At 43.4% G+C, this 21,402-nt stretch overlaps 1 protein-coding gene across 8 annotated transcripts in view; it reads left to right on the top strand.

The window, feature by feature from the left end:
- Nucleotides 1-19,130, top strand: part of LOC137019268 (uncharacterized) — a 98,762-nt gene extending 79,632 nt beyond the window's left edge. For all 8 annotated transcript variants that reach the window (XM_067384544.1, XM_067384546.1, XM_067384545.1 and 5 more), the window contains 2 exons: nt 18,082-18,364; nt 18,461-19,130. In XM_067384544.1, the coding sequence (XP_067240645.1) occupies nt 18,119-18,364; nt 18,461-19,129 (915 nt within the window). In that variant the 5' untranslated portion in view covers nt 18,082-18,118 and the 3' untranslated portion in view covers nt 19,130. The remainder of the gene's footprint in view (nt 1-18,081; nt 18,365-18,460) is intronic.
- Nucleotides 19,131-21,402: the final 2,272 nt, after the last annotated feature.

The raw sequence follows: 21,402 nt of genomic DNA, 5'->3' as shown, positions 1-21,402 counted from the left end.
CCAGATCCTGGAACAGACGTAACAACTCAGCATTTGGGTGGTTTTTGTGTTACCCAGCTCCTGGGTCAGAAGTAACAACTCAGCATTTGGGTAGTTTTTGTGTTACCCAGCTCCTGGGTCAGACGTAACAACCCAGTGTTTGGGTAGTTTTTGTGTTACCCAGATCCTGGGTCAGATGTAACAACTCAGTGTTTGGGTGTTTTTTGTGTTACCCAGATCCTGGGTCAGACATAACAACTCAGCGTTTGGGTAGTTTTTGTGTTACCCAGATCCTGGGTCAGACGTAACAACTCAGCGTTTGGGTGGTTTTTGTGTTACCCAGATCCTGGGTCAGACGTAACAACTCAGCGTTTGGGTGATTTTTGTGTTACCCAGATCCTGGGTCAGACGTAACAACTCAGGGTTTGGGTGGTTTTTGTGTTACCCAGATCCTGGGTCAGACGTAACAACTCAGCGTTTGGGTGGTTTTTCTGTTACCCAGATCCTGGGTCAGACATAACAACTCAGCGTTTGGGTGATTTTTGTGTTACACAGATCCTGGGTCAGTTGAACAACCCAGTTTTTGGGTAGTTTTTGTGTTACACAGATCCTGGGTCAGACGTAACAACCCAGCATTTGGGTAGTTTTGTGTTACCCAGCTCTTGGATCAGACGTAACAACTCAGCGTTTGGGTGGTTTTTGTGTTACCAGATCCTGGAACAGACGTAACAACTCAGCGTTTGGCTGGTTTTGTGTTACCCACATCCTGGATCAGATGTAACAGCTCAGCGTTTGGGTGGTTTTTGTGTTACCCAGATCCTGGGTCAGACGTAACAACCCAGCATTTTGGTGGTTTTTGTGTTACCCAGCTCCTGGGTCAGACGTAACAACCCAGCATTTGGGTGGTTTTTGTGTTACCCAGCTCCTGGAGTGGTTTTTGTGTTACCCAGATCCTGGATCAGACATAACAACTCAGCGTTTGGGTGGTTTTTGTGTTACCCAGATCCTGGATCAGAAGTAACAACTCAGCATTTAGGTAGTTTTTGTGTTACACAGATCCTGCGTCAGACCTAACAAACCAGCATTTGGGTGGTTTTTGTGTTACCCAGCTCCTGGGTCAGACTTAACAACCCAGCGTTTGGGTAGTTCCTGTGTTACCCGGCTCCTGGGTCAGACGTAACAACCCAGTGTTTGGGTGGTTTTTGTGTTACACAGATCCTGGGTCAGACGTAACAACCAAGTTTTTGGGTAGTTTTTGTGTTACACAGATCCTGGGTCAGACGTAACAACCCAGCATTTGGGTGGTTTTGTGATACCCAGCTCTTGGATCAGACGTAACAACTCAGCGTTTGGGTGGTTTTTGTGTTACCCAGATCCTGGAACAGACGTAACAACTCAGCGTTTGGCTGGTTTTTGTGTTACCCAGATCCTGGGTCAGACGTAACAACCCAGCATTTTGGTGGTTTTTGTGTTACCCAGCTCCTGGGGTGGTTTTTGTGTTACCCAGATCCTGGATCAGACGTAACAACTCAGCGTTTGGGTGGTTTTTGTGTTACCCATATCCTGGGTCAGAAGTAACAACTCAGCGTTTGGGTGGTTTTTGTGTTACCCAGCTCCTGGGGTGGTTTTTGTGTTACCCAGATCCTGGATCAGACGTAACAACTCAGCGTTTGGGTGGTTTTTGTGTTACCCATATCCTGGGTCAGAAGTAACAACTCAGCGTTTGGGTGGTTTTGTGTTACCCAGATCCTGGGTCAGACGTAACAACCCAGTGTTTGGGTGGTTTTTGTGTTACCCAGATCCTGGGTCAGACGTAACAACCCAGTGTTTGGGTGGTTTTTGTGTTCCCGAGATCCTGGGTCAGACCTAACAACCCAGCATTTGGGTAGTTTTGTGCTACCTAGATCCTGAGTCAGACGTAACAACTCAGCATTTAGGTAGTTTTTGTGTTACACAGATCCTGCGTCAGACCTAACAAACCAGCATTTGGGTGGTTTTTGTGTTACCCAGCTCCTGGGTCAGACGTAACAACCCAGCGTTTGGGTAGTTCCTGTGTTACCCGGCTCCTGGGTCAGACGTAACAACCCAGTGTTTGGGTGGTTTTTGTGTTACACAGATCCTGGGTCAGACGTAACAACCCAGCATTTGGGTGGTTTTGTGATACCCAGCTCTTGGATCAGACGTAACAACTCAGCGTTTGGGTGGTTTTTGTGTTACCCAGATCCTGGAACAGACGTAACAACTCAGCGTTTGGCTGGTTTTTGTGTTACCCAGATCCTGGGTCAGACGTAACAACCCAGCATTTTGGTGGTTTTTGTGTTACCCAGCTCCTGGGGTGGTTTTTGTGTTACCCAGATCCTGGATCAGACGTAACAACTCAGCGTTTGGGTGGTTTTTGTGTTACCCAGATCCTGGGTCAGAAGTAACAACTCAGCGTTTGGGTGGTTTTTGTGTTACCCAGATCCTGGGTCAGACGTAACAACCCAGTGTTTGGGTGGTTTTTGTGTTCCCGAGATCCTGGGTCAGACCTAACAACCCAGCGTTTTGGTGGTTTTTGTGTTACCCAGCTCCTGAGTCAGACCTAACAACTCAGCGTTTGGGTGGTTTTTGTGTTACACAGATCCTGGGTCAGACGTAACAACCCAGCATTTGGGTGGTTTTGTGTTACCTAGATCCTGAGTCAGACGTAACAACTCAGCGTTTGGGTAGTTTTTGTGTTACACAGACCCTGGGTCAGACATAACAGCTCAGCGTTTGGGTGGTTTTTGTGTTACCCAGCTCCTGGGTCAGATGTAACGACCCAGCATTTGGGTGGTTTTTGTGTTACCCAGCTCCTGGGTCAGAAGTAACAACTCAGCATTTGGGTAGTTTTTGTGTTACCCAGCTCCTGGGTCAGACGTAACAACCCAGTGTTTGGGTAGTTTTTGTGTTACCCAGATCCTGGGTCAGATGTAACAACTCAGCGTTTGGGTGTTTTTTGTGTTACCCAGATCCTGGGTCAGACGTAACAACCCAGCATTTGGGTGGTTTTGTGTTACCCGGCTCTTGGATCAGACGTAACAACTCAGCGTTTGGGTGTTTTTTTTGTGTTACCCAGATCCTGGAACAGACGTAACAACTCAGCATTTGGGTGGTTTTTGTGTTACCCAGCTCCTGGGTCAGAAGTAACAACTCAGCATTTGGGTAGTTTTTGTGTTACCCAGCTCCTGGGTCAGACGTAACAACCCAGTGTTTGGGTAGTTTTTGTGTTACCCAGATCCTGGGTCAGATGTAACAACTCAGCGTTTGGGTGTTTTTTGTGTTACCCAGATCCTGGGTCAGACATAACAACTCAGCGTTTGGGTAGTTTTTGTGTTACCCAGATCCTGGGTCAGACGTAACAACTCAGCGTTTGGGTGGTTTTTGTGTTACCCAGATCCTGGGTCAGACGTAACAACTCAGCGTTTGGGTGATTTTTGTGTTACCCAGATCCTGGGTCAGACGTAACAACTCAGGGTTTGGGTGGTTTTTGTGTTACCCAGATCCTGGGTCAGACGTAACAACTCAGCGTTTGGGTAGTTTTTGTGTTACACAGATCCTGGGTCAGTTGAACAACCCAGTTTTTGGGTAGTTTTTGTGTTACACAGATCCTGGGTCAGACGTAACAACCCAGCATTTGGGTAGTTTTGTGTTACCCAGCTCTTGGATCAGACGTAACAACTCAGCGTTTGGGTGGTTTTTGTGTTACCAGATCCTGGAACAGACGTAACAACTCAGCGTTTGGCTGGTTTTGTGTTACCCACATCCTGGATCAGATGTAACAGCTCAGCGTTTGGGTGGTTTTTGTGTTACCCAGATCCTGGGTCAGACGTAACAACCCAGCATTTTGGTGGTTTTTGTGTTACCCAGCTCCTGGGTCAGACGTAACAACCCAGCATTTGGGTGGTTTTTGTGTTACCCAGCTCCTGGAGTGGTTTTTGTGTTACCCAGATCCTGGATCAGACATAACAACTCAGCGTTTGGGTGGTTTTTGTGTTACCCAGATCCTGGATCAGAAGTAACAACTCAGCATTTAGGTAGTTTTTGTGTTACACAGATCCTGCGTCAGACCTAACAAACCAGCATTTGGGTGGTTTTTGTGTTACCCAGCTCCTGGGTCAGACGTAACAACCCAGCGTTTGGGTAGTTCCTGTGTTACCCGGCTCCTGGGTCAGACGTAACAACCCAGTGTTTGGGTGGTTTTTGTGTTACACAGATCCTGGGTCACACGCAACAACCCAGTTTTTGGGTAGTTTTTGTGTTACACAGATCCTGGGTCAGACATAACAACCCAGTTTTTGGGTAGTTTTTGTGTTACACAGATCCTGGGTCAGACGTAACAACCCAGTGTTTGGGTAGTTTTTGTGTTACCCAGATCCTGGGTCAGATGTAACAACTCAGCGTTTGGGTGTTTTTTGTGTTACCCAGATCCTGGGTCAGACGTAACAACCCAGTGTTTGGGTAGTTTTTGTGTTACCCAGATCCTGGGTCAGATGAAACAACTCAGCGTTTGGGTGTTTTTTGTGTTACCCAGATCCTGGGTCAGACGTAACAACTCAGCGTTTGGGTAGTTTTTGTGTTACCCAGATCCTGGGTCAGACGTAACAACTCAGCATTTGGGTGGTTTTTGTTTTACCCAGCTCCTGGGATGGTTTTTGTGTTACCCAGATCCTTGATCAGACGTAACAACTCAGCGGTTGGGTGGTTTTTGTGTTACCCAGATCCTGGGTCAGACGTAACAACTCAGCGTTTGGGTGGTTTTTGTTTTACCCAGATCCTGGGTCAGACGTAATAACCCAGTGTTTGGGTGGTTTTTGTGTTCCCGAGATCTTGGGTCAGACCTAACAACCCAGCGTTTTGGTGGTTTTTGTGTTACCCAGATCCTGGGTCAGATGTAACAACCCAGTGTTTGGGTGGATTTTGTGTTCCCGAGATCCTGGGTCAGATGCAACAACCCAGTGTTTGGGTGGATTTTGTGTTCCCGAGATCTTGGGTCAGACCTAACAACCCAGCATTTGGGTGGTTTTTGTGTTACCCAGCTCCTGGGTCAGACGTAACAACCCAGCATTTGGGTGGTTTTTGAGTTACCCAGCTCCTGGGTCAGACGTAAAAACTCAGCGGTTGGGTGGTTTTTGAGGTACCCAGATACTTGGTCAGACGTAACAACTCAGCGTTTGGGTGGTTTTTGTGTTCCCGAGATCCTGGGTCAGACCTAACAACTCAGCGTTTGGGTGGTTTTTGTGTTACCCAGCTCCTGGGTCAGACCTAACAACTCAGCGTTTGGGTGGTTTTTGTGTTACCCAGATCCTGGGTCAGACGTAACAACCCAGCGTTTGGGTGGTTTTTGTGTTACCCAGATCCTGGATCAGACGTAACAACTCAGCAGTTGGGTGGTTTTTGTGTTACCCAGATCCTGGGTCAGACGTAATAACCCAGTGTTTGGGTGGTTTTTGAGTTACCCAGCTCCTGGGTCAGACGTAAAAACTCAGCGGTTGGGTGGTTTTTGAGTTACCCAGATACTTGGTCAGACGTAACAACTCAGCGTTTGGGTGGTTTTTGTGTTACCCAGATCCTGGGTCAGACGTAACAACCCAGCGTTTTGGTGGTTTTTGTGTTACCCAGATCCTGGATCAGACGTAACAACTCAGCAGTTGGGTGGTTTTTGTGTTACCCAGATCCTGGGTCAGACGTAATAACCCAGTGTTTGGGTGGTTTTTGAGTTACCCAGCTCCTGGGTCAGACGTAAAAACTCAGCGGTTGGGTGGTTTTTGAGTTACCCAGATACTTGGTCAGACGTAACAACTCAGCGTTTGGGTGGTTTTTGTGTTACCCAGATCCTGGGTCAGACGTAACAACCCAGCGTTTTGGTGGTTTTTTCGTTACCCAGATCCTGGGTCAGACGCAACAACCCAGTTTTTGGGTAGTTTTTGTGTTACACAGATCCTGGGTCAGACATAACAACCCAGTTTTTGGGTAGTTTTTGTGTTACACAGATCCTGGGTCAGACGTAACAACCCAGTGTTTGGGTAGTTTTTGTGTTACCCAGATCCTGGGTCAGATGTAACAACTCAGCGTTTGGGTGTTTTTTGTGTTACCCAGATCCTGGGTCAGACGTAACAACCCAGTGTTTGGGTAGTTTTTGTGTTACCCAGATCCTGGGTCAGATGAAACAACTCAGCGTTTGGGTGTTTTTTGTGTTACCCAGATCCTGGGTCAGACGTAACAACTCAGCGTTTGGGTAGTTTTTGTGTTACCCAGATCCTGGGTCAGACGTAACAACTCAGCATTTGGGTGGTTTTTGTTTTACCCAGCTCCTGGGATGGTTTTTGTGTTACCCAGATCCTTGATCAGACGTAACAACTCAGCGGTTGGGTGGTTTTTGTGTTACCCAGATCCTGGGTCAGACGTAACAACTCAGCGTTTGGGTGGTTTTTGTTTTACCCAGATCCTGGGTCAGACGTAATAACCCAGTGTTTGGGTGGTTTTTGTGTTCCCGAGATCTTGGGTCAGACCTAACAACCCAGCGTTTTGGTGGTTTTTGTGTTACCCAGATCCTGGGTCAGATGTAACAACCCAGTGTTTGGGTGGATTTTGTGTTCCCGAGATCCTGGGTCAGATGCAACAACCCAGTGTTTGGGTGGATTTTGTGTTCCCGAGATCTTGGGTCAGACCTAACAACCCAGCATTTGGGTGGTTTTTGTGTTACCCAGCTCCTGGGTCAGACGTAACAACCCAGCATTTGGGTGGTTTTTGAGTTACCCAGCTCCTGGGTCAGACGTAAAAACTCAGCGGTTGGGTGGTTTTTGAGGTACCCAGATACTTGGTCAGACGTAACAACTCAGCGTTTGGGTGGTTTTTGTGTTCCCGAGATCCTGGGTCAGACCTAACAACTCAGCGTTTGGGTGGTTTTTGTGTTACCCAGATCCTGGGTCAGACCTAACAACCCAGCGTTTTGGTGGTTTTTGTGTTACCCAGCTCCTGGGTCAGACCTAACAACTCAGCGTTTGGGTGGTTTTTGTGTTACCCAGATCCTGGGTCAGACGTAACAACCCAGCGTTTGGGTGGTTTTTGTGTTACCCAGATCCTGGATCAGACGTAACAACTCAGCAGTTGGGTGGTTTTTGTGTTACCCAGATCCTGGGTCAGACGTAATAACCCAGTGTTTGGGTGGTTTTTGAGTTACCAAGCTCCTGGGTCAGACGTAAAAACTCAGCGGTTGGGTGGTTTTTGAGTTACCCAGATACTTGGTCAGACGTAACAACTCAGCGTTTGGGTGGTTTTTGTGTTACCCAGATCCTGGGTCAGACGTAACAACCCAGCGTTTTGGTGGTTTTTTCGTTACCCAGATCCTGGATCAGACGTAACAATTCAGCGGTTGGGTGGTTTTTGTGTTACCCAGATCCTGGGTCAGACGTAACAACTCAGCGTTAGGGTGGTTTTTGTGTTACCCAGCTCCTGGGTCAGACCTAACAACTCAGCGTTTGGGTGGTTTTTGTGTTACACAGATCCTGGGTCAGACGTAACAACTCAGCATTTGGGTGGTTTTGTGTTACCTAGATCCTGAGTCAGACGTAACAACTCAGCGTTTGGGTGGTTTTTGTGTTACCCAGATCCTCGGTCAGACGTAACAACCCAGCGTTTGGGTGGTTTTTGTCTTACCCAGATCCTGGATCAGACGTAACAACTCAGCGTTTGGGAGGTTTTGTGTTACCCAGCTCTTGGATCAGACGTAACAACTCAGCGTTTGGCTGGTTTTGTGTTACCCACATCCTGGATCAGATGTAACAACTCAGCGTTTGGGTGGTTTTTGTGTTACCCAGATCCTGGGACAGACGTAACAACCCAGCATTTGGGTGGTTTTTGTGTTACCCAGCTCCTGGGGTGGTTTTTGTGTTACCCAGATCCTGGATCAGACGTAACAACTCAGCGTTTGGGTGGTTTTTGTGTTACCCAGATCCTGGGTCAGACGTAACAACCCAGCATTTGGGTGGTTTTTGTGTTACCCAGATCCTGGATCAGACGTAAAAACTCAGCGTTTGGGTGGTTTTTGTGTTACTCAGATCCTGGGTCAGACGTAAAAACTCAGCGTTTGGGTGGTTTTTGTGTTACTCAGATCCTGGGTCAGACGTAACAAACCAGCATTTGGGTGGTTTTTGCATTACCCAGCTCCTGGGTCATACGTAACAACCCAGCATTTGGGTGGTTTTGCGTTACCCAGATCCTGGGTCAGACGGTACAACCCAGTGTTTGGGTGGTTTTGTGTTACCCAGCTTCTGGGTCAGATGTTACAACCCAGCATTTGGGTGGTTTTTGTGTTACTCAGATCCTGGATCAGACGTAAAAACTCAGTGTTTGGGTGGTTTTTGTGTTACTCAGATCCTGGGTCAGACGTAACAACCCAGCATTTGGGTGGTTTTTGCATTACCCAGCTCCTGGGTCACACGTAACAACCCAGCATTTGGGTGGTTTTGCGTTACCCAGATCCTGGGTCAGACGGTACAAGCCAGTGTTTGGGTGGTTTTGTGTTACCCAGCTCCTGGGTCAGATGTTACAACCCAGCATTTGGGTGGTTTTGTGTTACCCAGGTCCTGGTCAGACGTTACAACCCAGTGTTTGGGTGGTTTTTGTGTTACCCAGATCCTGGGTCAGACGTTACAACCCAGTGTTTGGGTGGTTTTTGTGTTACCCAGATCCTGGGTCAGACATAACAACCCAGCGTTTTGGTGGTTTTTGTGTTACCCAGCTCTTGGGTCAGACGTAACAACCCAGCGTTTGGGTAGTTTCTGTGTGACCCGGCTCCTGGGTCAGACATAAAAACCCAGCGTTTGGGTGGTTTTTGTGTTACACAGATCCTGGGTCAGACGTAACAACCCAGCTTTTGGGTAGTTTTTGTGTTACACAGATCCTGGGTCAGACGTAACAACCCAGCATTTGGGTGGTTTTTGTGTTACCCAGCTCCGTAACAACCCAGTGTTTGAGTGTTTTTTGTGTTATCTAGCTCCTGGGTCAGACATAACAACCCAGTGTTTGGGTAGTTTTTGTGTTACCCAGCTCCTGGGTCAGACGTAACAACCCAGCGTTTTGGTAGTTTTTGTGTTACCCGGCTCCTGGGTCAGACGTAACAACCCAGCGTTTGGGTGGTTTTTGTGTTACACAGTTCCTGGGTCAGACGTTACAACCCAGCATTTGGGTGTTTTTTGTGTTACCCAGATCCTGGGTCAGACGTAACAACTCAGCATTTGGGTAGTTTTTGTGTTACACGGATCCTGGGTCAGACGTAACAACTCAGCATTTGGGTAGTTTTTGTGTTACACAGATCCTGGGTCAGAGGTAACAACCCAGTGTTTGAGTGTTTTTTGTGTTACCCAGCTCCTGGGTCAGACATAACAACCCAGCGTTTTGGTAGTTTTTGTGTTACACGGATCCTGGGTCAGACGTAACAACTCAGCATTTGGGTAGTTTTTGTGTTACCCAGCTCCTGGGTCAGACGTAACAACTCAGCATTTGGGTAGTTTTTGTGTTACACGGATCCTGGGTCAGACGTAACAACTCAGCATTTGGGTAGTTTTTGTGTTACCCGGCTCCTGGGTCAGACGTAACAACCCAGTGTTTGGGTAGTTTTTGTGTTACCCAGATCCTGGGTCAGACGTAACAACCCAGCGTTTTGGTGGTTTTTTCGTTACCCAGATCCTGGGTCAGACGCAACAACCCAGTTTTTGGGTAGTTTTTGTGTTACACAGATCCTGGGTCAGACATAACAACCCAGTTTTTGGGTAGTTTTTGTGTTACACAGATCCTGGGTCAGACGTAACAACCCAGTGTTTGGGTAGTTTTTGTGTTACCCAGATCCTGGGTCAGATGTAACAACTCAGCGTTTGGGTGTTTTTTGTGTTACCCAGATCCTGGGTCAGACGTAACAACCCAGTGTTTGGGTAGTTTTTGTGTTACCCAGATCCTGGGTCAGATGAAACAACTCAGCGTTTGGGTGTTTTTTGTGTTACCCAGATCCTGGGTCAGACGTAACAACTCAGCGTTTGGGTAGTTTTTGTGTTACCCAGATCCTGGGTCAGACGTAACAACTCAGCATTTGGGTGGTTTTTGTTTTACCCAGCTCCTGGGATGGTTTTTTTGTTACCCAGATCCTTGATCAGACGTAACAACTCAGCGGTTGGGTGGTTTTTGTGTTACCCAGATCCTGGGTCAGACGTAACAACTCAGCGTTTGGGTGGTTTTTGTTTTACCCAGATCCTGGGTCAGACGTAATAACCCAGTGTTTGGGTGGTTTTTGTGTTCCCGAGATCTTGGGTCAGACCTAACAACCCAGCGTTTTGGTGGTTTTTGTGTTACCCAGATCCTGGGTCAGATGTAACAACCCAGTGTTTGGGTGGATTTTGTGTTCCCGAGATCCTGGGTCAGATGCAACAACCCAGTGTTTGGGTGGATTTTGTGTTCCCGAGATCTTGGGTCAGACCTAACAACCCAGCATTTGGGTGGTTTTTGTGTTACCCAGCTCCTGGGTCAGACGTAACAACCCAGCATTTGGGTGGTTTTTGAGTTACCCAGCTCCTGGGTCAGACGTAAAAACTCAGCGGTTGGGTGGTTTTTGAGGTACCCAGATACTTGGTCAGACGTAACAACTCAGCGTTTGGGTGGTTTTTGTGTTCCCAAGATCCTGGGTCAGACCTAACAACTCAGCGTTTGGGTGGTTTTTGTGTTACCCAGATCCTGGGTCAGACCTAACAACCCAGCGTTTTGGTGGTTTTTGTGTTACCCAGCTCCTGGGTCAGACCTAACAACTCAGCGTTTGGGTGGTTTTTGTGTTACCCAGATCCTGGGTCAGACGTAACAACCCAGCGTTTGGGTGGTTTTTGTGTTACCCAGATCCTGGATCAGACGTAACAACTCAGCAGTTGGGTGGTTTTTGTGTTACCCAGATCCTGGGTCAGACGTAATAACCCAGTGTTTGGGTGGTTTTTGAGTTACCAAGCTCCTGGGTCAGACGTAAAAACTCAGCGGTTGGGTGGTTTTTGAGTTACCCAGATACTTGGTCAGACGTAACAACTCAGCGTTTGGGTGGTTTTTGTGTTACCCAGATCCTGGGTCAGACGTAACAACCCAGCGTTTGGGTGGTTTTTGTTACCCAGATCCTGGATCAGACGTAACAATTCAGCGGTTGGGTGGTTTTTGTGTTACCCAGATCCTGGGTCAGACGTAACAACTCAGCGTTAGGGTGGTTTTTGTGTTACCCAGCTCCTGGGTCAGACCTAACAACTCAGCGTTTGGGTGGTTTTTGTGTTACACAGATCCTGGGTCAGACGTAACAACTCAGCATTTGGGTGGTTTTGTGTTACCTAGATCCTGAGTCAGACGTAACAACTCAGCGTTTGGGTGGTTTTTGTGTTACCCAGATCCTCGGTCAGACGTAACAACCCAGCGTTTGGGTGGTTTTTGTCTTACCCAGATCCTGGATCAGACGTAACAACTCAGCGTTTGGGAGGTTTTGTGTTACCCAGCTCTTGGATCAGACGTAACAACTCAGCGTTTGGCTGGTTTTGTGTTACCCACATCCTGGATCAGATGTAACAACTCAGCGTTTGGGTGGTTTTTGTGTTACCCAGATCCTGGGACAGACGTAACAACCCAGCATTTGGGTGGTTTTTGTGTTACCCAGCTCCTGGGGTGGTTTTTGTGTTACCCAGATCCTGGATCAGACGTAACAACTCAGCGTTTGGGTGGTTTTTGTGTTACCCAGATCCTGGGTCAGACGTAACAACCCAGCATTTGGGTGGTTTTTGTGTTACCCAGATCCTGGATCAGACGTAAAAACTCAGCGTTTGGGTGGTTTTTGTGTTACTCAGATCCTGGGTCAGACGTAAAAACTCAGCGTTTGGGTGGTTTTTGTGTTACTCAGATCCTGGGTCAGACGTAACAAACCAGCATTTGGGTGGTTTTTGCATTACCCAGCTCTTGGGTCATACGTAACAACCCAGCATTTGGGTGGTTTTGCGTTACCCAGATCCTGGGTCAGACGGTACAACCCAGTGTTTGGGTGGTTTTGTGTTACCCAGCTTCTGGGTCAGATGTTACAACCCAGCATTTGGGTGGTTTTTGTGTTACTCAGATCCTGGATCAGACGTAAAAACTCAGTGTTTGGGTGGTTTTTGTGTTACTCAGATCCTGGGTCAGACGTAACAACCCAGCATTTGGGTGGTTTTTGCATTACCCAGCTCCTGGGTCACACGTAACAACCCAGCATTTGGGTGGTTTTGCGTTACCCAGATCCTGGGTCAGACGGTACAAGCCAGTGTTTGGGTGGTTTTGTGTTACCCAGCTCCTGGGTCAGATGTTACAACCCAGCATTTGGGTGGTTTTGTGTTACCCAGGTCCTGGTCAGACGTTACAACCCAGTGTTTGGGTGGTTTTTGTGTTACCCAGATCCTGGGTCAGACGTTACAACCCAGTGTTTGGGTGGTTTTTGTGTTACCCAGATCCTGGGTCAGACATAACAACCCAGCGTTTTGGTGGTTTTTGTGTTACCCAGATGCTGGGTCAGACATAACAACCCAGCGTTTTGGTGGTTTTTGTGTTACCCAGATGCTGGGTCAGACCTAACAACTCAGCGTTTGGGTGGTTTTTGTGTTACACAGATCCTGGGTCAGACGTAACAACCCAGAGTTTGGGTGGTTTTTGTGTTACCCGGCTCCTGGGTCAGACGCAACAAGTGTTTGGGTGGTTTTTGTGTTACCCAGCTCCTGGGTCAGACGTAACAACCCAGCATTTGGGTAGTTTTTGTGTCACCCAGCTCTTGGGTCAGACGTAACAACCCAGCGTTTGGGTAGTTTCTGTGTGACCCGGCTCCTGGGTCAGACATAAAAACCCAGCGTTTGGGTGGTTTTTGTGTTACACAGATCCTGGGTCAGACGTAACAACCCAGCTTTTGGGTAGTTTTTGTGTTACACAGATCCTGGGTCAGACGTAACAACCCAGCATTTGGGTGGTTTTTGTGTTACCCAGCTCCGTAACAACCCAGTGTTTGAGTGTTTTTTGTGTTATCTAGCTCCTGGGTCAGACATAACAACCCAGTGTTTGGGTAGTTTTTGTGTTACCCAGCTCCTGGGTCAGACGTAACAACCCAGCGTTTTGGTAGTTTTTGTGTTACCCGGCTCCTGGGTCAGACGTAACAACCCAGCGTTTGGGTGGTTTTTGTGTTACACAGTTCCTGGGTCAGACGTTACAACCCAGCATTTGGGTGTTTTTTGTGTTACCCAGATCCTGGGTCAGACGTAACAACTCAGCATTTGGGTAGTTTTTGTGTTACACGGATCCTGGGTCAGACGTAACAACTCAGCATTTGGGTAGTTTTTGTGTTACACAGATCCTGGGTCAGAGGTAACAACCCAGTGTTTGAGTGTTTTTTGTGTTACCCAGCTCCTGGGTCAGACATAACAACCCAGCGTTTTGGTAGTTTTTGTGTTACACGGATCCTGGGTCAGACGTAACAACTCAGCATTTGGGTAGTTTTTGTGTTACACGGATCCTGGGTCAGACGTAACAACTCAGCATTTGGGTAGTTTTTGTGTTACCCAGCTCCTGGGTCAGACGTAACAACTCAGCATTTGGGTAGTTTTTGTGTTACACGGATCCTGGGTCAGACGTAACAACTCAGCATTTGGGTAGTTTTTGTGTTACCCGGCTCCTGGGTCAGACGTAACAACCCAGTGTTTGGGTAGTTTTTGTGTTATACAGATCCTGGGTCAGACGTAACAACCCAGTGTTTGAGTGTTTTTTGTGTTATCTAGCTCCTGGGTCAGACATAACAACCCAGCGTTTTGGTAGTTTTTGTGTTACCCAGCTCCTGGGTCAGACGTAACAACCCAGTGTTTGGGTAGTTTTTGTGTTACACGGATCCTGGGTCAGATGTAACAACCCAGCGTTTGGGTCGTTTTTGTGTTAATTACTTTATTGTATTATCTTATTTTATTTTATTTTATTTTATTTTTCAGCATTCTTTGATGAATAGAATATTCAAAAGAACAGCATTCATTTGAAATAGAATCTTTTGTAACATTATAAATGTCTTTACTGTAACTTTTGATCAATTGAATGCATCCTTGATGAATATAAGTATCAATTTATTGTAAAAAAAAAAGTATTCAAAACAACCGAAAAAGTCTTATATTATCTACAAAATAAAGCATGTGAAGCGATTATACCTGTATTAACTGCTGAAAATTGTATAACAATTTATATGTAAATACATGTAGATTAATGTGTAATAATTGTGCATCATGTTCTCGTCTATAGTTCACGTTATTCTCCAGGCTGAATGAGTCGGGTGGATTCAAATCACATCCTTAATAAACCCGAGCTTCGCCTAAGCAGACGTGAATGTGCTTTGTGCTGAAGGTTGTGAAGTGTAGTCAAGTTCTGCCAAGTTCAAACCTCACCACTGAATTTTAATTACACCATTCGCAGTCATTTTAATCCGCTCTTAAACAGCCTTTATTTACAGACCTATTAAAACTATTATTAGTCTTAATGTAAGACTGCAGAAGAATGCTTTTCACTGAGCAGTCGCTCAAAAGAATTGCAACAGGGTATTTTTATGGATTCAAAAAGGAATGCATGAAAATAACTCAGGAGTAAATTGGGCTTGTTTATTTGCAGACCAGGTTTTTTTAGATGTTTGCATAATTGCACACTGTTTTGTTGCATAAGGAGGCGGGAGACTGAAAGACAAGCCGGGTTTAATTATGAGAGAAACAGAACAAAGGAAACATTGAGGTGTTATTGTTGATACTCAGAACAAGTTACTAATTCCTAGAACTTCCACTTTTAAGATCCCGGGCAAAGCTACATGTACATGCATTTAATGTTTTACAGCTGTTTGTGCAGCAGATCTCACTAAAGCAAAGGTGATGCGGCACTTTTTGCATGTGATCGTGATTGAGCACCTCTGAGTACTACTGTATCCTTGAATTCGGTAGCTTGGTAGTTGTCACATTTTTTGCACATTTTGCTTTGTAGCAGTTATTGTCATAATACTTCTTGCTTGAGTACATGTGCTCTGGTTGCACTTTACAATCATTTTTATTTAAATTATATAATTATGTTAGCTTGCAATATGCTAGCAATGTGTTAAAACATGCTAATTCATGTTAGCAATGTGTTAAAACATGCTAACATGGTAACAACATGCTATTTCATGTTAGGAATGTGCTAAAACATGCTAAGAACATGCTATTTCATGTTAGTAAAGTGTTAAAATATGCTAATTCACCTGATTTGTTAAAACATGCTTTTTAATGATAACATGTTAAAACATGATATCAACATGCTATATCATGCTAGCAATGTGCGAAAACATGTAAGCAAATGTGCTAAAACATGTAAGCAACATGTTAAATAAATCATGTTGCAATGTGTTAAAACATGTTAATTAATGTTAGCAATGTTAAAAAATAGCTAATTCATGTCAACTTTGTGCTAAAACATGCTAACAACATGCTATGTATTGTTAGCAATGTGTTAAAACTTGCTAATTCATGCTATTGATATTCTAAAACATGTTAACAACATGCTCTTTTATGCTAGCAATGTGTTAAAACATGGTAGCCTATCAATTAGGGGTGCAACGGTTCAGATTACACACGGTTTGGTTTGTATCATGGTTTTAGGCTCACGGTTTAGGTACAGTTCGGTATGTACTATGTTCAGGTATGAAATTATTTCATGTTAATGTGCTAAATGCTAACAACATGCTATTTCATGCTAGCAATGGGTTAAAACATGGCATGAACATGCTATATCATACTAGCAAAGTGTTCATTCTTGCTAGCAATGTAGTAAAACATGTTAATTCATGTTATCAATGTATTATATTAGCAACTTGTTAATTTGTGTTAGCAACATACTAAAACATACTAGCAATGTGTTCAATTATGCTATCAACATGCTAATTTATGCTAGCAATGTACAAAATCATGCTATCTATCTATCTATCTATCTATCCATTTTAATATCTATCTATCTATCTATCTATCTATCTATATATCTATCTATCTATCTGTCTATCTATCTATCCATTTTAATATCTATCTATCTATCTATCTATCTATCTATCTATCTATCTATCTATCTATCTATCTATCTATCCATTTTAATATCTATCTATCTATCTATCTATCTATCTATCTATCTATCTATCTATCCATTTTAATATCTATCTATCTATCTATCTATCTATCTATCTATCCATTTTAATATCTATCTATCTATCTATCTATCTATCTGTCTGTCTGTCTGTCTGTCTGTCTGTCTGTCTGTCTGTCTGTCTGTCTGTCTATCTATCTATCTATCTATCTATCTATCTATCTATCTATCTATCTATCTATCTATCTATCTGTCTATCTATCTATCCAATTCAATTTAAAATTGCTTTATTGGCATGACTGTAAATAATACAATATTGCCAAAGCATATATCTAGTTTATCTAGTTACTGTTTACACTTCTAGTTAAATTCAAACTGCTAATAAAGTTACAGTTTTTGCCTATCGCTTGAACACTATAGACACATGCTTTGACCAAAGTCACAAAACTTGAAGCTTTTGTTACTATACCTTAAACAGTGTAACCATACCTTAAACAAAAGCGCTGCTTTGCACTTCATTTGCAATTCTGCAACACACTTGCTCCTGCACATTACACACTATTTCATTCATAAGACACTTCATTCATAAATGAAATCTCATGGGTACAATTGGGAAAATACATCTATTCAAAATACAAAACACATTGGGTGATTGAAACCACTTAGACACACACCTAAAAACACTTACTTACAAAACTGATCACCAATCAGCCAACCACAAATAGGCCTCAGTTGAGCCATTTTGACAACTTTGCAAGCATGGAGGCAGGGAGAGTAAGAGGCAGAGGAAGAGGAAGACAAAAACAAAGACAAAGAGAGAGAGAGGAGTAGGACATGGTCGAAGAGGCTATGCATGGAACAATATTTCAGATGATATTAGAGCAACATTGGTGGATCATGTGGCCAGACCCAAACAGACGGCAGGATCTGTAATCCTGTATTTACAGTAGTGTATTTTGTTTTATTTTTATATTATTTTTGCCTCACTGCATTTACTGTACACTGTACTGTAAAGTATAGTACTGTGATGTGCAGTATTGAGTTGATGTCATTTGAAAACTTGATGTCATCTGAATACAGTTTTTTCCAATTGCTAACACACTAAAATGACATGCACAGCACAATTATTTAAACTGACACACAGAGAGCAAAACTTCTTCTCAAGTCTCCAAAAGTCTAAACACTTTTTCTGTTTTACACACATTTTGCATTTCAAAATAGCACTTTTTAAATTCACTAAATACAGTTCTCTGCATAAGACACAACAATCTGACATAAAGTCACATGTTTGCCATTTCAAAACACTGCCATTCAAAATGACACTACATGAGCTAATTGGCCAATTACATGTGCCACCTGGCCAAACACCTCAGTGGTTAATTGTTAACACTTCAATCAGGATGTAAGCACTATGAAAAGACCACAGGTGAGAACCTTTTTTTTTTACAACAACAATGGAAGACATTGCAGAGAGAGGAAGAGGAAGAGGAAGAGGAAGAGGGAGGTTGAGAATAAGAGGGGGAGGAAGAGTGAAAGGTAACGGTAGAGCAGGTAGAGGAGTTCATGGCCAAAGAAGACAAACACTTTCAAATGAAATCAGAGCAACCTTAGTAGATCATGTCATCAACCATGGGTTGACAATGCGTGAGGCTGGACAGAGAGTGCAGCCAAACTTGAGCCGTTTTACTGTCGCCTCTGTCATCCGGACCTTTAGACTGGAGAACAGGTATGTAACCAAAATTTCATGTAGTACACATGTAGTATACCCCATGTCATAGTGTATCAGTTGGGTGACACCTGTTTACTTAGTGTATGACATCAGCCATTCATGAACTGTACAAGTTTCCTGTACAATGTACTCTACTGTGGGGGAAAATATTTAGGCTGCATTGTCCAAGCCCTATATATATTTTTATTTTATTTTTTCTAAAGGACTGAGAGATGACACCATGGTGGAGGAAGGGGCCAAATGTTCACCGGGGTACAGGAAGCTGCCATTGTAAACTTGGTTTTGGAAAATAATGAAATCAGATTACGAGAAATTCAAAGCCACATCATCCAAGACAACACCTTATTCAACAACATTCAACGAGTTAGTCTGTCCACATTGGCTCGCATTCTCAAGCGAAACCAAATCAGAATGAAACAACTTTATAAGGTGCCGTTTGAGAGAAACTCTCAAAGAAACAAAGAGTTCAGACGAGCATATGTGGATGTAAGTACTATATTGACTGCAGTACACTACACACAACATTGTTTCCCAGTGTACTGGATAACACCATATTGAGTGATTTTTGTTCTTTGTTTTCAGGGAGTAGTGGAAATGGATGCTCATGCAATCCCACATGAGTTCATCTTTATAGATGAGGCTGGGTTCAACCTAGCAAAGACCAGAAGAAGAGGGAGAAACCTCATTGGCCACAGAGCCATTATAGATGTTCCTGGCCAACGTGGTGGGAACATCACAATGTGCGCTGCCATCTCCAATATGCATGGTGTCCTCCACCGTCATGCCAAACTTGGACCATACAACACAGCCCATATTCTCACATTTCTGGACAGACTTCACAACATTCTCATACCATCAGAGCGTATGAATGATGCAGACCATCAAAGAAACCGGTACGTTGTAGTATGGGACAACGTGAGCTTTCATCGTGCAGCCCCAGTCCAAAACTGGTTTGCTGACCACCCAACATTTCTCGTGCAATACCTCCCACCATACTCACCATTTCTGAACCCCATAGAAGAATTCTTTTCGGCATGGCGGTGGAAGGTATACGACCGGCAGCCCTTTGTGCGCATGCCTCTTGTGCAGGCCATGGAAGAGGCATGTGATGAGATTGATGTGGGTGCAATTCAGGGATGGATAAGGCACTCAAGGCGCTTCTTCCCTCGATGTCTGGCAAGGGAAGATATTGCCTGTGATGTTGACGAGGCGTTGTGGCCAGACCCGGCTGTGCGGCAAGATTCTGCCTAATTATTTTTCTTGCCTTTTTTTTTTTGTTTTTTTTTTTTTTACTGTAATATATTTTTTTCAGAAATTTTCTTTTTCAGTTTACTTTTTTTGTAAGAATATTTTTGTTCAGTCCCATGTAAATATATCTGCTGTGCTTATGTTGTATTGACTTGTTTACTGTAGTGAAGGAAAAAAAATAAAAATGTTGCAACAGCATGTGTGTGTATCTGCAAATATTTCTGTGCATGTGAACAATCTGATACATATTTTAGTATTATGGCAAAGCATACTAAAGATGGGGGTGCTTTTCATTATGCCCAACAGTGTGTAGGTGGTTAGGCAAAAATCTGGTAATATGAATGAAGTGTGTGCCATTTCATGCAAAAGTTTGATTTTGATAATGCTCTGTGTAGTTTCGGTTGCAGTGCTTCATTTTGCAGGATATATGAGGTATTTTGCAGTTTGGGTGTGTGGTTTTGTGAATTGTGTTAAGTGTTTTGATAAAACCAGACTAGTTTGAAAAATTGTGTGTTAGCAATTGGAAAAAACTGTAAAAACAGTGAAAATTAAAGACTGCAGTGTTTTATATAAAGTACACTAGTGTGTTGATCTGAAAGTGTATTCATATGATGCAAGTGTGTATCATTTTATCACCAGAGTGACAGTTTGACAAAGGATTGTTAGGTTTTGATAGCAGAGTTTCAATTCGACAAAGATGTGAATGGTTTATTTCCTAGTGTTGTGTCTTGTGTGTAAAGTTTTGACACAATGAGCCGAAGTTTTGCAAAAAGTGTTCAAGCAATAGGCAAAAACTGTAAATCTAATTATAGAGCAAACGGCTTTGCAAGGAACACAAATGCATGCAATATTTCTCAAAATTATGCAAAATGCTCTAATTGTCCCCTTTTTTTTTTCTTTGGGATTTACTGGGTGGGATTTTGAATGGTTTAGCTCTAGAGATTTAGATTTTATGTCTGTCGGTTTCCCACCCTCAATTCAACAAAAGGTACTTTCACAAGCAGACACTGCTGTACGAGTAAGTCCAGTGGAAACATAATGCCCATTATGACACAAACACTAGTAAAGTTCACCAAAACTTTTCATGTGACAGCTTAAACAGTGTAATAAAGACAGAGTCAGGTGTGTTACCTGCAGCTGCCACTAGATGGAGCCATTAACCAGCAGATGATAGTCAGGTAATAAATGAAACAGGTCTAATTAAGTAGATCTAGATAGTGGCATGAGATGGAAAGAACAGCATTTGTCTTTTCTAGATTATTTGTATGTGGTTCAGACCTTCAGACTGTTCTGAAATGGGTTGATGTATCTTTTCTAACTTACTGTTTTCACTAAACAGATGATCAAAACACTGATAAATACCATAGACTTCCATCTATGGGATCAAAACGTCTATACAACAACTCTTATAAAGTATTTAAAGGGATAATTCAGCCAAAAATTAAAATTCTGTCATCATTTACTCTCCCTCAAGTTGTTCCAAGTTTCTTTCTTCTGATGAACACAAACAAATATATTTTGAAGAATGTTTGTAACCAAACAGTTGATGACCCCATTGACTTCCATGGGAAAAAATACTATGAAAGTCAATGGGGTTCATCATCTGTTTGAATACTCATATTCTTCAAAATAGTAAATTATGACAGAATTTCCATTTTTAGGTGAACTGTCCCTTTAAGCTTCATCCACCAAGTATCTGTCACTAGCAAATAGCTAGGAAATGTTAGCAAACATGCTAATTTGTTAGCATTGTGTAAAAATATGTTAGCAATGTGTTAAAGCATGCAAGCAACATGTTAATTCATGTTAACAATGTGTTAAAACATGCTAATTAATGTTAGCAATGTGTTGAATCATATTAGCAACATGCTAATTAATTATGGCAATGTGTTAAAACATGCTAGAAACATGTTAATTAATGTTAGTAATGTGTTAAATCATGTTAGCAAACATGCTAATTTATGTTAGCAGTGTTAAAACATGTTAAAATGTTAATTTATGGTAGCAATGTGTTAAAGTATGCAAGCAACATGTTAATTCATATTAACAATGTGTTAAAACATGCTAGCAACATGCTAATTTATGTTAGCAGTGTTAAAGCGTGTTAAAATGTTCATTTATTGTAGCAATGTGTTAAAGTATACAAGCAAACATGCTCAATCATGTCAACAGTATGCTAAAAATGTTATCATGCTCAATCATGTTAGCAATACATTAAAAACATGTGAACAATGGCTGCGTCCGAAATCGCATACTTCCCTACTATATAGTATGCG

This window comes from Chanodichthys erythropterus, chromosome 4 (assembly GCF_024489055.1).
Source record: "Chanodichthys erythropterus isolate Z2021 chromosome 4, ASM2448905v1, whole genome shotgun sequence".
NCBI classification, from domain to species: domain Eukaryota; kingdom Metazoa; phylum Chordata; class Actinopteri; order Cypriniformes; family Xenocyprididae; genus Chanodichthys; species Chanodichthys erythropterus.
Note: the sequence above shows the minus strand (reverse complement) of the source record. Positions and strands in the feature narration are given on the sequence as shown.